Here is a 16,991-nt window from a genome sequence, read left to right on the forward strand (position 1 = left end):
ACGTGTGTTTTATTCCATGGACCGTGTACCAAAGATGGGAGATAAACGAAGATAATTCACTGAGGCCGTTTACCGTTTCGATCTACCTAACTGTGTATGTCTCCAATAGACACCAATGCAATAGCAGCTGTGTATGGTCTACACAGTTCACTGACTTTCATTAAACCAGAAAAAACAGTGGGCGTGTCCATAGAGAATGATAGAGGCCTCCAGTGGCCAAAAGGCCATTTAAGCATGGGCAGCACCATTAAGGACTTCCACCATTTTAATGTAGTCAACTGGGTGGAACTTCCAACTTCATTTACTGATTCCTCCTGATGACACTGTTGGAGTCATGTCCAAACAGATCATCAGGAGGGATCAGCCAATTGTTAAGAAGAAAATTGACTACTTCAAAATTGAGACTACCTCAAAGGCGCTTGTGGTGTCACAGACACTATAATGGCACAGATATAAAGATGAGTCCTATATCTATCTCTATTTGTGTCTAGCTTCCTCTTCGGTCTCTGAGTGTACTTCCCTGAAATGCATACCTCGATCCACCCCAGCCAATAGGAATAGTTGTACCACAAAACACCTTATCATTTGGATGGGCTATGATCGAAGCCCCATCCATTAACTGCTAGGCGATGAGCATATCCAGGTGCTTCAAAGTCAGGTAAAACTGAGCGGGCACATGCTCAGGGTGCGTTCGAGAGCAACGAATCAGTGCAATCGTTTTCTTAACATTTGCAGTTTGAGAGAACATTTTGCAATTTTATAACAAATTTCATGCAATTCTACTAATGGGGTGGAGAGCAATCTTTGCCGTTTTAAAGCTAAGCCAATTCTACAGTTTTTGCCATGTAAATATGATTTCTGGGCACGTGCCTTGAGTGCCCAGTAGTTATTTGGCCATGATTATTACACTTTTCTTTAAAAAAATTTACTCTGACGTGTGATCCATCATTAAAAAGATTGACCTAGAGAATCTTTGATTGAAATACATGGGATAGTAATACTAGTATATACTAGTAATACTATATTAGTACTACTAATTGAACCATGTTATTTTCAAATACTCCAATTATCTTGATTATTAATAGAACATCAAATCTAAAAAGCTGCATAAACTCAGAGATACACCCAATTTATGTGCATCTCCCAGTTGATGCCTACTCTTCATACCGGCAGCCTGAAACGTGTCCAGTGTATTTAATGTGACGTCATCAGAAGTGGACGGTAGATGAAGACGAATGTAAGCGTGTTGATCTCGCCCGGAGCAGGTAAAAATCGGTAAAGTTAGGTTATAAACTGCTATGCAAAATGTTATGAAGGACACGAATTATGCCTCTCTTGGGGTGATATTGCGAAGTTGACTCAGGCTAGATAACGCGTTAGCTACATGCTTGTTCAATGGTAGCAGAGATGCTTTGAAGGTAACGTTAGCCTACTCTCAGTTCTGAATATTTTGTTCAAACAGTTAAGTTACCATAAATAAACATGCATGTGTTCAGCCTTTGTATGTTCACAAATCCTATAAGATCAACTGATGACTGGTCACTGTTTGTCTGAAGTGGAAACACATTTAGGGTAACGTTAGGTAGCTAGGTGATTTTAGTTCCAAACTAGTTAGCCAACTATGTGGGCCCTATAAATTCTGAGATGCGAACGGAATCGATGCAATTAAACAATAAACGTATTAAATGAATTAGCACACGTTTATCAAAAGACAAACATAATGCATCAGTGATTCTTATTTAATGCAACTTTTTGAAGAGGCAACGACAATTCCCCGTCTGTGTATGTGCGGCGCCCAGCTACCACTTACGTGTAGCCGTTAGCGATGATGCTAATGAAAAATCTCCTGGTAGATTCAATGTTAACTACAAAGTAGCCTATGCATACCTGCCAGAATGATATCATGATTATTTGCATAAATCCAAAAACATAACTGAATATCCTCTTGCTAGGTGCCAACTGGAATGATGGGGTACGTAACCCCAAAAATCGTAATTCTAAATTTCCCCAGACCTCAAAGTAGTCTCCTGATGTGGTTTAAGCAGTATTGTTGACCTCGAACATCCAATAAAGTTGTTATTCGTATTAAATTAGAAGTGCGATTTTGATAGCAAAGAGCTGAAATAAATCTTGGGAAAATGGACACCTGGGAAACAGAATTTAGGGAAAAAGGAATTAGGGAAAAAAGTCAACCTGATTTTATAGGGCCCTAATAGACTACGTAGCTAAGAGATGTAGCCTCCAATAAATTCACAGCCTTAAATCAACTTTCAGGTTTGACAAGTCTCAAGATGGATTCCCTATATGGCCAGGTAGCCATTGGAGTATTGGGAGGAGTGGGCTGTGGACTTTTCCTTGGCTGGCACTTCCGGGCTCGGTTCAGCAACTCTTCCAAAGACAACGGGGCGGCGATGGGGAATGGCAGTAGGGGTGAAACGGCCACCAGCATCATGGGAGAAGGAGGGGAGTTCAAAATGATCCTGGTGGTCCGATCCGACCTGAAGATGGGCAAGGGGAAAGTGGCCGCCCAGTGCTCACACGCCGCCGTGTCGGCCTATAAACAGGTCCAGCGCAGGAACCCTGAGCTTCTGAAACAATGGGAGTACTGTGGCCAACCCAAGGTTGTGGTTAAAGCTCCAGATGAGGACAGTCTGATAGAACTGCTAACCCATGCCAAAGAGGTAGGGCTGCCTGTCAGTCTGATCCAAGATGCAGGGAGGACCCAGATAGCGCCAGGATCCCGTACTGTGCTGGGAGTAGGCCCTGGAGCAGCTGATCTTGTGGACAAAGTCACTGGACACTTGAAGCTCTATTAGACACGAAATAAGACTTGAATTGAGTTGTCTGTATTAGTTGTATTTGAAGTAGGATAATCATGGTCCACTTTAAAATGTATTTTTTTTAATGGAGAAATTGTCATTTGGGAACTGTACATTAATTTTCATTAAAAGTTCCAAACATCATGTCATTTTGTCCTCACATTTGCATTAAGGGGCTGATTCAGACCTAGAAAATGTACTTAAACACTAAGTATTTGGTATTCAGGCATACCTTATTCAGTCGTGTAACGTGCTCTGCAGGTGATGCTGGCTACCTTGCACGCTCTGAATACATTTCATTCAATTGCTAAAAACCTTCCCACTTGGTGGCCAAGAGATTTTCTTGTGGGGTTATCAGCACATTTATCTAATCTATCGAGAGAACGGGTTCAGAACATTAGGGATCAATGAAAGGAAGCCATCTCAATGTATGCATATTTGTCTCGGTTTCAGCACCAATTGGTAGATTTAAATATACTCTGATCTTGTAGGTTTAGGAAATAATTTATTAATCATAAACTGGTTTGTAGAGCCTTTCCACACAAAATATTGGTAAAAAAAATAGTGGTTTGATTCATCCCAAAAGTTGCCATATTCAGTTCTTTAACCCAAAGTAATGTTGGAAGGTTAGTGTACAATAGTAGGTTATACCTTCATCTATTGCCTACACCAACCATTGGGTTCAAACTGTTACGGCTTGGTCTGCACAACATCGTGATTTATTTAGCCTACGTCTTTAAAATATATAGTACCAGTCAGATTGGACACGCCTACTCACTCAAGGGTTTTTCTTTTCACTATTTTCTACATTGTAAAATTAATAGTGAAGACATCAAACTATGAAATAACACATGGAATCAGGCAGTAACCAAAAAAGTGTTAAATCAAAATGTTGTCCTGTTGAAAAACAAATGATAGTCCCACTAAGCACAACCATATGGGATGGCGTATCGCTGCAGAATGCTGTGGTAGCCATTTAACATTCTTTAATTTTTGAAAATTTAACCTTTTAACTAGGCAAGTCAGTTAACAACAAATTATTTTTTACAATGACGGCCAACCAAAAGGCCTCCTTAGGGGACGGACGCTGGGATTAAAAACTTACAACAACAAAAAATATATAGGACACAACACTACATAAAGAGAGACCTAACACAGAACCCAAACCGGCTGCGCGCGTGCGCCATCGTGCATACATTTATTTTGTCCCCCTACACCAAACGCGATCACGACACGCAGGTTAAAATATCAAAACAAACTCAACCAATGACATTAATTTGGGGACAGGTTGAAAAGCATTAAACATTTATGGCAATTTAGCTAGTTAGCTTGCACTTGCTAGCTAATTTGTCCCAATTAGCTAGCTTGCTGTTGTTAGCCACTTTGTCCTGGGATATAAACATTAAGTTGTTATTTTACCTGAAATGCACAAGGTCCTCTACTCCGACAATTAATCCACACAAAACGGTCAACCGAATTGTTTCTAGTCCTCTCTCCTCCTTCCAGGCTTTTTCATCTTTGAACTTATATGGTGATTGGTATCTAAACTTTCATAGTATTACCACAACATCTGGCAACACAATTCGTCTTTCAATCACCCACGTGGGTATAACCAATGAGGAGATGGCACGTGGGTGCCTGCTTCTATAAACCAATGAGGAGATGGGAGAGACTTCTATTTTATCCCTTGGCAACGCAGATGCTTGTTGACGCGTGCGAGCAGCGTGGGTACAATAATTGAATAACAGATTTCTAAATGTATTTTGCAACGCGAGCGGTGTAGTCAGGGTATTAGACAACATAGCAAGGCAGCAACACATGACAAAACATAACTTGGTAGTAGCACAAAACATAATACAAAGGGCAAGAAGGTAGACAATAGTGCAGCCACAACTGTCAGTAAGAGTGTCCATGATTGAGTCTTTGAATGAAGAGATTGAGATAAAACTGTCCAGTTTGAGTGTTTTGTTTCAGCTCATTCCAGTTGCTAGCTGCAGCATACTGAATAAGAGGAGCGACCCAGGGATGTGTGAGCTTTGGGGACCTTTAACAGAATGTGACTGGTAGAACGGGTGTTGTATGTGGAGGATGAGGGCTGCAGTAGATATCTCAGATTGGGGGGGTGAGGCCAAAGCGGGTTTTATAAATAAGCATCAAACCAGTGGGTCTTGTAACAGGCATACAGAGATGACCAGTTTACAGTGGAGTATAGAGTGCAGTGATGTGTCCTATAAGGAGCATGGGTTGCAAATCATGGGTTGCAAATCAAGCCACTCGAGAGCACCTTAACTGCCGATCTATAAATTGTCTCCGTAATCTAGCATGGGAAGGATGGTCATCAATCAGGGTTAGTTTGGCAGCTGGGGTGAAAGAGGAGCAATTACGATAGAGGAAACCAAGTCTAGATTTAACTTTAGCATGTTCTGAGAGAAGGACAGTGTACTGTCTAGCCATATTCCCAAGTACTTGTATGAGGTGACTACCTCAAGCTCTAAACCCTCAGAGGTAGTAATCACACCTGCAGGGAGAGGGGCATTCTTCTTACCAAACCACATTACCTTTGTTTTGGAGGTGTTCAGAACAAGGTTAAGGGTAAAGAAAGCTTATTGGAAACCAAGAAAGCTTTGTTGTAGAGCTTTTAACACAAAATCCAGAGAGGGGCCAGCTGAGTATAAGACTATCATCTGCATATAAATGGATGAGAGAGCTTCCTACTGCTGAGCTATGTTGTTGATGTAAATTGAGAAGAGCGTGGGGCCTAGGATCGAGCCTTGGGGTACTCCCTTGGTGACAGGCAGTGGCTGAGACAGAAGATTTTCTGACTTTATACCTTGCACTCGTTGAGAGAGGTAGTTAGCAAACCAGCCAAAAAACCCAATACTCCTTTACCTGGCCCACAAGAATGGAATGGTCTAGCGTATCAAAAGCTTTGGCGAAGTAAATAAAAATAGCAGCACAACATTGCTTAGAATCAAGGGCAATGGTGACATCATTGAAGACCTTCAAGGTTACTGCCCCTATCATCAACCTTTTTAACCGTTCTCTCCTTTCTGGGGAGGTTCCCATTGCTTGGAAGACAGCCACGGTTCATATTTAAAATGGGGAGATCTAGCTGATCCTAATTTATAGGCCTATCTCTATTTTGCCCTGTTTATCAAAAGTGTTGGACAAACTTGTCCATCAACTGACTGGCTTTTTTGATGTCTATAGTATTCTCTCTGGTATGCAATCTGGTTTCCGCTCATGTTATGGATGTGTCACTGCAACCTTAAAGAAGGGTCTAAACCATCTGACCCAGATGTTTTTTTTGGGGGGGTCATATTTAAGGAGCTATAGATATTTAGCACCTCGGACTCAGTGACTGCCTGCAGGGAGAAACTTTGTAGTGGGGCAGGGGGAAAAGAGGGAGAAGTATTGGGGATAGTTGCATTAGAAGGGGTGAGAGATGAGGAAATGTTGGACGTGCAAGGAGGCATGGCTGAGTCAAATAGGAATCCTGACCTTAATGAAGTGGTGATTAAAAAGCTCAGCCATGTGCTTCTTGTCAGTAAAACCACATCGTCAACATTAGGGGACATGGGCAGCTGTGAAGAGGGTTTATTCTCCAGGTCTTTAAGTGTCCCATAACTTCTTGGGGTTAGACCCCATCCAAGATGGCGTAGCAGTGAAGACGTGTTTGTTTTGTCCTCTCGTGTACTTTTGTGTTTATATTTAAATTTATTTTCAATCTCTTCTCGATTATTTTTTAAATTTTTATTATACCTTCCGGTAACCTGCCTTACCCAATGTGATACGGAATTGCTATTATTTTCAATTTTAGAACACATTCAAGAGCCTCCAGAAGCTAACCAGCTAAATGGCTACAAGCTATTTAGTCATTGTTAGCCACTGCTAGCGGCTTTTACCTTGTGCACAGATACCAGCCCTGTTTTTAGCCTGGATAATACTCGCCTGTCTACCAATATCGGACTCTCTCCACAACAACGCCGGATTCCTGCCATAATCCCTGGACCACTACTTCTGATCTTCACAGCTAGCTTGCAGCACCTATGTCATTTCATAGTTTGTCTTTTCAAGAAGCTGATTAAACACCATGATCATTACACAGGTGCACCTGGTGCTGGGGACAATAAGGCCACTCTAAAATGTGAAGTTTTGTCACAAAACACAGATGTCTCAAGTTCAGGGAGCGTGCAATTGGTATGCTGACTGCAGGAATGTCCACCAGAGCTGTTACCAGATAATGTTATTTTCTCTACCATAAACTGCCTCCAATGTCATTTTAGAGAATTTGACAGTATGTCCAACCGGCATCACAACCCCTGTAACCACACCAGTACAGGACCTCCACATGCGGCTTCGTCTGAGACCAGCCACCTGGACTTGCACGACCAAAGAATTTCTGCACAAACTATCAGAAAACTTCTATGTGCTCGCCGTCCTCACCAGGGTCTTGACCTGACAGCAGTTTGGGGTCGTAACCGACTTCAGTGGGCAACTGCTCATCATTGATGGCTGCTCACATTTGATGGCCACTGGCACGCTGGAGAAGTGTGCTCTTCAGATTAATCCCGGTTCAACTGTAACGGGCAGATGGCAGACTGTGTATCGCATCGTGTGGGCAAGCAGTTTGCTGATGTGAACCAAGTGCCCCATGGTGTGGTTATGGTATGGGCAGGCATAAGCTACGTAATATGAACACAATTACATTTTTTCCATGGCAATTTGAATGCACATAGATTGTGGCCCATTGCCGCACCATTCATCTTCCACCATCATCTCATGTTTCAGCATTATGCACGGCCCCATGTCTCAAGGACCTGTACACAATTCCTGGAAGCTGAAAATGTCCCAGTTCTTCCATGGCATGCATAATCATGGTATTGGTAACCAACAGATACTAACAATACATACCTGTATTTCCAGTCATGTGAAATCTGTAGATTAGGGCCTAATTGACTTATGAACTGTTGCATAGTTTGTGGTTGTGACTACAGTGATGAAAGGTGAAAGGTGTCCTATTTACAATTCCATTTTCCTAACGGATTACTGTTACTTTCATCTCTTATCAAGTTGTAAATTATAGTGCATTGACAATGGTGTTATTTCTATCTGGTTTAAACAAAAAACCCAAAAAGTTTTTCCTCTCGGAACGGATTGGTTCACTAGACCTTGTTCCCTTAGGAGAATTAAGGTCAGAATACGGGGTGTGTAGACACACCGTTGCCACATTATCATTTATTTGATCTCCACCCCAAACTAAGTTCAAGGTCAGAATACATGTAGAGAGAAGTATGTTCCATTTATGTGCGCTTGAGTCCGAATAGAGCCCCGCAGTGGTGTCATAAAACCTAGCGGTCAAATAGGGAAATGGTTCCAATCATTTTTCCCATAGGGGATTTTAGAATTTTAGAAACACTTCAAATAAGGGCTGTGTTTTGTATAGGTTTACATGGTTAAATATATTTGGCTCCATTTATTGATTTGAAAATGCTAATTAGCATCAACTAGCACTTTCTGCAAGCTCCTGCACATCTCTAGCTGACAGGTATTGTCAATTTAAAACTTGCACAAGACAGAAGATGTACAATTCTGAACTAAGACATTGATTCATTATAGTTAATGCCTCGATTCGGCGGTCTCGTCCAGATCAGTTTCATTTGGGGGGGGGGGGGGGGGGGGAGATATTGACAAGTTACCTTGTCCTAGAGATTTTCACTTGTCACCCCAGGCTAAGTCTACATGATACTTTGCCCTTAAGTGTTTCTAAAATCCCCTGTGGAAAAACAATTGGAACCATGTCCCTGTTTGACCACTAGGTTATGACTCATACTGCGGTACTCTTATCCCCTAATAGAATAGGTTACTTTTGAACATCAGACAGACTCAGTATGCTGTCAATAGACTGGCAGTAACTGATACACTGACCCAATAGGCATACAGTTAACTTTGGCTGTGCTTGAACTACCCCAAACCAATCTGAGCACTGGCTTGTAGTTAAAACGTACTGTATTGTACATATGGAGTGATATGGATCCTAACAGGATGCCTTGATGAGAAGGTTCATAAGATGTAAGAGACCATCACAAATGTCGACCGTGCACAGCGGATGGCCGCATATATTCTAAATATTGAGTCGTCACCAATCATTGACACCCAGCACGTGATCTACTGCGAATGGTCGATGTGTGTTAGTCTGACAAAAAAGTTCAGAAGGGAACGAGACTTGACCCGACTTTTCTTGACAAACAAGAAGCCTTTATTTTATGTGGAAAAGAAAACTTCCATTTCATTCATCATGATCCAGAGATTCTGCACAATGTATTTAAGTGCACTGTTAAATCTAAAGTCATTTGTTTTTAGAGAGTATAGGGTAGATTAATGTCTTTGTATACACGCAAGCCTTCGATAAAAACACCAAATTACCACAGTCCTGTGATTAATTAGATCAGAGGGCAAACTGATAAGTCGTGTCCCAAATGGCACCCTATTCCCTACATAGTGCAAAACCCCTATGGGCCCTGGTCAAAAGTAGTTCAGTATATAGGGAGTAGGGTGCCATTTTGGACACAGGCAAAGAAAGAAAACGAACCTGGCAGGACAGAGGCTATTATGTTTTATATTCTCTCTTCTGTACACTCCAGAACAGTGACCTGGAGCAGGGTGCAAGGTGTGGTTAGTTAGTAAAACACATAGGTCTAACTGAACTGAAGAACAGGGCTTCTTTAATGCTAGTAATAAATCCCTCCTAAATGGAATGGTCCCACACAAGAGAACTCTTTACAGCACGAGGAAAGGTTTGTGACACGCAGCAGAGTTCATCTCTACACCGCACGGTCTGACTGGAGAACGTGCATATGCTTGGAATGGGAAGGATGGAAATCATATCTGTATGCATTTTGAAATCAATTTTCTTCTCGAGAGCTACACAACCCCTTCAACCCTGTGTAGGTCATTACTGGTATTGTACGTAGTGTTTCTAGTTGGTTTGTGGTTCATGGAAGCGGCAGTCGTGTTCAAATATAGAACATTGTAACTTTAGTTTCTGAATATACAATAATTAAATGCATTTTACAGACTGACAGAACAAGCTGCTCACACATCTACATGAGTTTCTTCTCACTACAGAGTGCAAATCAGATGCTTCACAACAACCTTTATTAAGGACTCGCTCTTCCCACAAGCCCCCTCATTGTACATAAAAATAAAAATGGACAAATTACATTAGTAAATATAATGGAATGTGGGAAAAAAAATCCTTGTCATCCAATCCTTTTCTTTGACAATGGAAATTAAATTGAGTCCTTCATGACAAAAAGGAAAACGATAATTAAAACATAGTAATAACTGCTTGTTGGAATCCCCTGTATGTTGCGAGTAGAAGATAGTAATGGCTGGTGAAGGACTGAGCTGAGTGGGGGGGGGGGTGAAGGATGGGCTCCAGGGTTGCTCCGGACCAGAAGGGCCTTCACATGCTGTAGCCGAAGCCTGGCTGTGCCTGAGGAGCCTGGGGATAGCCCGCAGGGGCCTGGTAACCATAGCCATAGGCCTGCTGGGGGGGTACGGGCACACTGGGGCCAGCAGTCAGCATCAGCTGGGGTGTGCCTGGAGGAGAGTTACACATGTATTAGATTAGAATCTATTCAGATTTGATTTGTTTACACATTCACAAGATTGTTTTAGCATGGCGTACAAGACACAGTGCAACTCTGTCAACATTCCAGAGTGCCAAGGAAGGAGTGAGGCAATGCTCCTTTAATCTTTTTTCAGTTTTTTTATAGAACAGAGAGACTGGAGCGATCGAGTCAAAGGGCAGTGGGCCAGATTCAAACCAATTTTGACTCTGGCATATGTCTAAGTCAGACATACTAACCACTGGACCACAAGGAAGCTTAAATGTGTTGTTCACTTGACTATCGCCTTTCTGCTGCAGAGGGACAAGGAAGTGAGTTTTGATCAGTTATGGACAGAAAAATCATGCTGAAAACATGTTGGCTCAGCATTTTAAACAATCAGGACCTGTTAGGAAGAGAAATACCAGCGTTTTGACACAGGAACTATTATGAATGATACGAATCTCAAAATGGTGATTCCGAGACAGCCCTATACACATATGCATGTCACCAATAAACACCCCCCCAAAAATGTACATGACATTTTATACATTTCTCATTACCATTTACTTTTTGTCTTCAAGTCAAAACTTTACTACTTGCTGTACAAAATGCTAGGTAATGAGGAGTCAGTGTGAACAGCTGTACATGGTCTCCGTTCAAGTGTGTTGATCAGTTAATGTTACTTTAAAATACGACTGTACAGATGGACTCTATTCTGGTTATAGACTGCACTTACACGGCCCCATAGAGATGTATAGAGGACACACTTACCACTACACGGAAAAAGCCCTCTATGGGGCTTTGCTTTCACAGAACCGATCAATGGCAAAGATTACAGGTGCACCCTCTATACATTTCTATGGGCTGCTGCTGCCAAACAACCTTTCTCCACTCGAGAACTAAATGAGGAAGTTGAGATTGAATCATGGAAACACGCCCGGTAGAGAGAAGATTCTGTAAAGGTTACGTGTTTCCTTTACGTAATCACCTGACTTAGAATTCCTTACAATCAAATGCCGACCGCATTATCTACCAAGAGAACTCTCTTCAATTATAGTCACAGCCATGTATATCCCCTTCCAAGCAGATAACTCGACAGCCCTGAAAGAACTTCACTGGACACCATATCCTGAGGCTGCATTTATTGTAGCTGGGTTTAGTAAATTCTATCAGCATATCGAATGCACGACACTGGCTGGTTGTATTCTGGACCATTGCTCCTCTAACTTCCGTGATGCAAATCTGACCATAACGCCATTGTGTTGCTCCCAGCATATAGACAGAAACTAAAACAGGAAACAACCGTGCTCAGGTCAAGCCAATGCTGGTCCGACCAATTGGATTCCATGCTTCAAGATTGCTTCGATCACATGGACTGGGATATGTTCCGGGTAGCCTCAGACAATAACATTGACGCTGACTGAGCGAGCGAGTTTATTAGCAAGTGCATTGGTGATGTTGTATCCACTGTGACTATTAAAACCTTCCATAACCAGAGGATTGATGGCAGAATTTGAGGACAATACAGTGCCACGGTCGGTATCCCTAGCCGCATCCTCAGTGCATGCGCAGACCAGCTTTAAATCACGCCACTTTAATAATGCCTACATAACTCATCTCATATGTATACACTGCATCTTGCCTATGCCACACGGCCATCGCTCATCCATATTTATATGTACATATTCTTAGTCATCCTTTTACATTTGTGGAAGGTAGTCGTCGTGAATTTGTTAGATATTACTGCACTGTCGGAACTAGAAGCACAAGCATTTCGCTACCCTCGCATTACCATGTGTATGTGACCAATAAAATGTGAGTTGATACTTTTGTAACACGGTACCCCCAACACTGGTAGTGAATGATGCGCGAGGTACTTACCATAGACTATGGGTTGGGTCTCTGTCGCCTGCTCCTCCTCTTTCCGTAGGGACTCGGAGGTCTCCAGCTTGTCCACCTGGAATAAAGGTCAAAAAGAACACAATGAAACACAGCTACAAGCAGGCAGGCCTTAGAAGACTAGATGTGCTGGAAAGTCTTCATTCATCGACTCTTCTTTCATTTAGTAGTTAAATTAAATGTTATGTGATTGATGGACAGGACCGTTCCCGGTGTGTAAAGTGTGTACATTTTAGGTGATTTTTATTTAACACATACAAGGCTGCTGTGAGCTGCCTCTTCAACATACTAGTGAAGAAAAATGAGCATTAAGATATGCGTGACTGGAGAAAGACTCCATTGACTTTGGTCCCTCCATTTAGCCACCAATCTGTACTTGAAGTTCAGATATACATTGCTATGTATGTAGAAAACCAAACCCATATCAAGTATGAATCAGGCCTACAAAAGCAGGAATGCCAACTACCCGATGGTATTTTCACTGATTTATCTAAGAACCATTCAACCTTCCTCATAAATTTAACATACTTAGTTTATAGCTTGTCAATATCAGCCCACTAACTCCAATCCTGGGAGTGACGTTTTAAGCATAGCAGTAAAAATAGCAGCTTTCCAAATGTTGTTAGGAAGAAAAGTTAATTGTGTTGGCAAGATGCATTTTGTGCAAATTAAAATACACCCCCTTTTTCTTCACTATGGTTAGCTGTGATTCTCAGTGTTTAAAGTGGGTTTAATTCCCTCCATACTTCCTGTTAGGAAAGTAACTACCATCAGTAAATCTCTTCCCACAAAATCCCAACAAGCCAATGCTTCATGGAAAGGAGAAGAGCAACATGCTACAGTAGTTGTTAGAGCTGGTTAACAGTGTGCATGAAAGAGGCATAAGTACAACAGCGCAGAGGGAATGAAAGCTTGGGATGATTTGTAGTCCAGCCACTCAAGGACCCTTATTCCCGTCAGCCAACAGCAATGTCTCCTAGCTACTCAATGGCATGGCCTCTTATCACATGCATATTTTAAAACCAGAGAACATTTCCAAAAGTGCAGGTACCATTACCCGTTTCTCACACAAACATACATTGCCTTCAGAAAGTATTCACACCCCTGGACTTTTTCCACATTGTGCCACTGATCTACACACAATACAAATAAAATCAATAAGTACATAACCCCTTTGTTATTGCAAGTCTAAACACATTCAGTAGTACAAATGTGCATAACAAGTCACAAAAGTTGCATGGACTCACTAGTGGATAAGATTTTTTTTTTATTTTTTTAATGATTACCCCACACACACACACAAGTATCTGTTCAGGTCCCTCAGTCGAGTAGTGAATTTCAACCACAAAGACTAGGGAAGTTTTCCAATGGTAGATGGGTCAAAATAAAGCAGACATTGAATATCCCTTTGAGCATGGTTATTAATTACACTTTGGATGGTGTATCAGTACACCCAGTCACTACAAAGATACAGGTGCCCTTCCTGACTCAGTTGCTGGAGAGGTAGCAAACCGCTCAGGGATTTCACCATGAGGCCAATGGTGACTTTAAAACAGTTCCAGTTTAATGGCTGTGATAGGAGAAAACAGGATGGATCAACTACAGTTATTCAACACTACTAACCTAAATGGAGTGAAAAGGAATACAAATATTCCAAAACATGCATCCTGAATGCTAATACATTTACTTTTTGTCCTGAATACAAAGCATTATGTTTGGGGCAAATCCAACAGCACACATCACTGAGTACCACACTTCATATTTTAAAGCATGGAGGTGGCTGCATCATGTTATGGGTATTCTAGTCATTGGCAAGGATAAAAAGGATAAAAGGAAAACCGAGCTAAGCACAGGCAAAATCCTAGAGGAAAAGCTGGTTCAGTCTACTTTCCAACAGACAATGGGAGATGAAGTAACCTTTCAAAAGGTTAACCTAAAACACAAGACCAAATATACACTGGAGTTGCTTACCAAGACGACATTGAATGTTCCCAAGTGGCTTGGTTACAGTTGACATAAAATGGCTGTATGACAATGATCATCAACCAGAGCTTGAAGAAAGATTTACCAAAGAAGACTCACAGCTGTAATTTTTCGCAAAAGGTGATTCTAACATGTATTGACTCAGGGGGTTGAATACTAATCTAAATCAAGATTAGTTTTATTTTTCATTAATCTTTCAAAATAAATTGTGTAGATCGTTAAGACTTAAATCCATTTTAATCCCAATTTGTGGAAAAGGTCAAGGGGTGTGAACACTTTCTGAAGAAACTAAACATACAGTACATACTCTCCTAGATAGTGTAAATGTCTGTGAAGGAATGCACTTTCCAGTTACTGCCCGTGAAAAATGTACTTTGACTGATTTTTTGTTGTTGTTGCTCAGCTTCTAATTCACTGTCAATACAAACATGACAAAGTTTTAATTGTAAACCCGGTGGTTCGAGCCCTGGTTGACTGAAAGCCATGGTATCAGACCATAAACCATGGGTATGACAAAGTACTATTTACTGGTTTAATTACATTGATAACCAGGTTATAATCACAATAAGGCACCTCAAGGGTTTGTGGTATAAGACCAATATACCACAGCTAAGGGCTGTATCCAGGCAGTCCGCGATGCGTCGTGCATAAGAGCCCTTAGCCGTGGTATATTGGCCATTTACCTCAGGCCTTATTACTTAAATGTCATCACTACAAAATGTGTAATTTCTGAAACATTTGGAAAAAACTGCATTCTCTTCACAAACAATAATGAATTGATTGGCTCACAGTTTTAGTACTATGGTTAAATGCAGTCTACAACTCGTTTGCAGTCCTTTTTGAAAAAAGGTCTTAACTATCTGCCGGCAGTATGTGGAGACTCAAGACGGAGTTCATTAAAAGGCGTTCCAACTTATTCTACAAAATTAACTTTTCTCTCAGACACTCTTGAGGCATCAAGGGTGCTTTAGTGGGTTGAAAGGTCAGGACTGGAAACCAATGGCAGACTGGCGTCGTTGGTAGTCTTCCTCAGACGAAGGGTTGTCATTGTTGAGTAACTATAGATCTACTACAGTGCTTGGCTGCCCAGTCGGTGAGTCCGTTTGAGAGGACACTACTCGGTGTTTGGATAAATGATAGTGTAACAGATGACAGACTTCAAATAAAACTCATACAGATTCCTGAGGTTGCAGTCCTTCAAGATAAATGAAATAAAGAGATAGAATATAGGAATAGACTTTCACCTTTTCCTTAATTGTATTAACCTGGAAGGGAATTCAAGAAGCGCAGCTTAGAAAATAAAAATCAGTTTCCCATAGTGCAGAGAGAGCAGGCTGAGACAGCATAGAGACAGGCAACCAAATATACACACTATAGAAAATACAGTAACACTCCTGTCAAAGGAAGTCAAACCATTTCTGAATATTTATAGTTTAATTGTTAAACTATCCTTTCCATCCTAATAAATATTGTTTAAGATAACTACAATACTTATCTTTTTCACATTTACATGAATCAAAATAGTTTACTGTGCTGGCCAAATATGAGAATTGGCAAAATGTTTTCAATTTAGTAGGCTAGTGTACAGCAGTACTAAAATATTGAGAGCAGAGCAGTCCAGACTGCATTAGCCCTGTTCTATTGATAGACAGACATGCTAAAACTAGCATCCTCCATTGGCTGGCCTAGAGAGCTGCTGGACTACTGTTCCATTCAGAGCCATATAATATATGTAGTGCCTTCAGAAAGAATTCAGACCTTGAACTTTTCCACATTTTGTTACATTACAGCTTAATCTAAAATGTATTATTTTTTCCCCCTGATCAATCTACACACAATACCCCAAAATGACAAAGCAAAAACAGATTTGTATACATTTTTGCTTATTTACAGACTCCTGGCTGTGTGCTTAGGGTCATTGTCCTGTTGGAAGGTGAACCTTCACCTCAGTCTGAGGTCCTGAGCGCTCTGGAGCAGGTTTTCGTCAAGGATCTCTGATTTACTCCATTCATCTGTCCCTCAATCCTGACAAGACTCCCAGTCCCTGCCGCTGAAAAACATCTCCACAGCATGATGCTGCCACCATGCTTCAATGTGGGGATGGTGCCAGGTTTCCTACAGACGTGACGCTTGGTATTCAGGTCAGTTCAATCTTGGTTTCATCAGGCCATGGTTGAAACCATGGTTGTCCTTATAGAAGGTTCTCCCATCTCCACAGAGGAACTCTAGAGCTATGTCAGAGTGACCATCGGGCTCTTGGTCACCTCCCTGACCAAGGCCCTTCTCCCCCCATTGCTCAGTTTGGCCGGGAGGCAAGCTCTAGGAAGAGTCTTGGTGGTTCCAAACTTCTTCCATTTAAGAATGATGGAGGCCACTGTGTTGTTGGGGACCTTCAATGCTGCAGACATTTTTTGATACTCTTCCCCAGATCTGTGCCTCAACACAATCCTGTCTCGGAGCTCAATCGACAATTCCTTCGACCTCATGGCTTGGTTTTTGCTCTGACATACTGTGGGACCTTACATAGACAGGTGTGTGCCTTTCCAAATCATGTCCAATCAATTGAATTTACCACAGATTGACTCCAATAACATTGTAGAAACATCAAGGATAATCAATGGAAACAGGATGCACCCAAGCTCAATTTCAAGTCTCATACCAAAGGGTCTGAGTA

General features: G+C 41.5%; 2 protein-coding genes across 5 annotated transcripts in view; one reads left to right on the forward strand and one right to left on the reverse strand.

Annotated features, from left to right (window-relative positions):
* The first annotated feature begins 1,158 nt into the window (after positions 1–1,158).
* ptrh2 (peptidyl-tRNA hydrolase 2) lies at positions 1,159–2,963 on the forward strand. 3 transcript variants are annotated; one of them, XM_020484549.2, is made up of 2 exons: positions 1,159–1,265; positions 2,275–2,963. In XM_020484549.2, the coding sequence occupies exons 1-2, from the start codon at positions 1,226–1,228 to the stop codon at positions 2,814–2,816; spliced, it is 582 nt and encodes a 193-aa protein (XP_020340138.1). In that variant the 5' UTR covers positions 1,159–1,225; the 3' UTR covers positions 2,817–2,963. The 3 variants fall into 3 exon arrangements, with proteins under 3 accessions (XP_020340138.1, XP_020340139.1, XP_020340140.1); XM_020484550.1 differs by having other exon boundaries at positions 1,160–1,275; XM_020484551.2 differs by having other exon boundaries at positions 1,224–1,418.
* A 6,082-nt stretch (positions 2,964–9,045) lies between these two features.
* cltca (clathrin, heavy chain a (Hc)) overlaps positions 9,046–16,991 on the reverse strand; it is a 63,121-nt gene continuing 55,175 nt past the window's right edge. For both annotated transcript variants that reach the window (XM_031826641.1, XM_031826640.1), the window contains 2 exons: positions 12,317–12,392; positions 9,046–10,424 (listed from right to left, as the gene is read on the reverse strand). In XM_031826641.1, coding sequence (XP_031682501.1) covers positions 10,288–10,424; positions 12,317–12,392 — 213 coding nt within the window. In that variant the 3' untranslated portion in view covers positions 9,046–10,287. The remainder of the gene's footprint in view (positions 10,425–12,316; positions 12,393–16,991) is intronic.

Source organism: Oncorhynchus kisutch, linkage group LG6, assembly GCF_002021735.2.
Source record: "Oncorhynchus kisutch isolate 150728-3 linkage group LG6, Okis_V2, whole genome shotgun sequence".
Taxonomy (NCBI): Eukaryota; Metazoa; Chordata; class Actinopteri; order Salmoniformes; family Salmonidae; genus Oncorhynchus; species Oncorhynchus kisutch.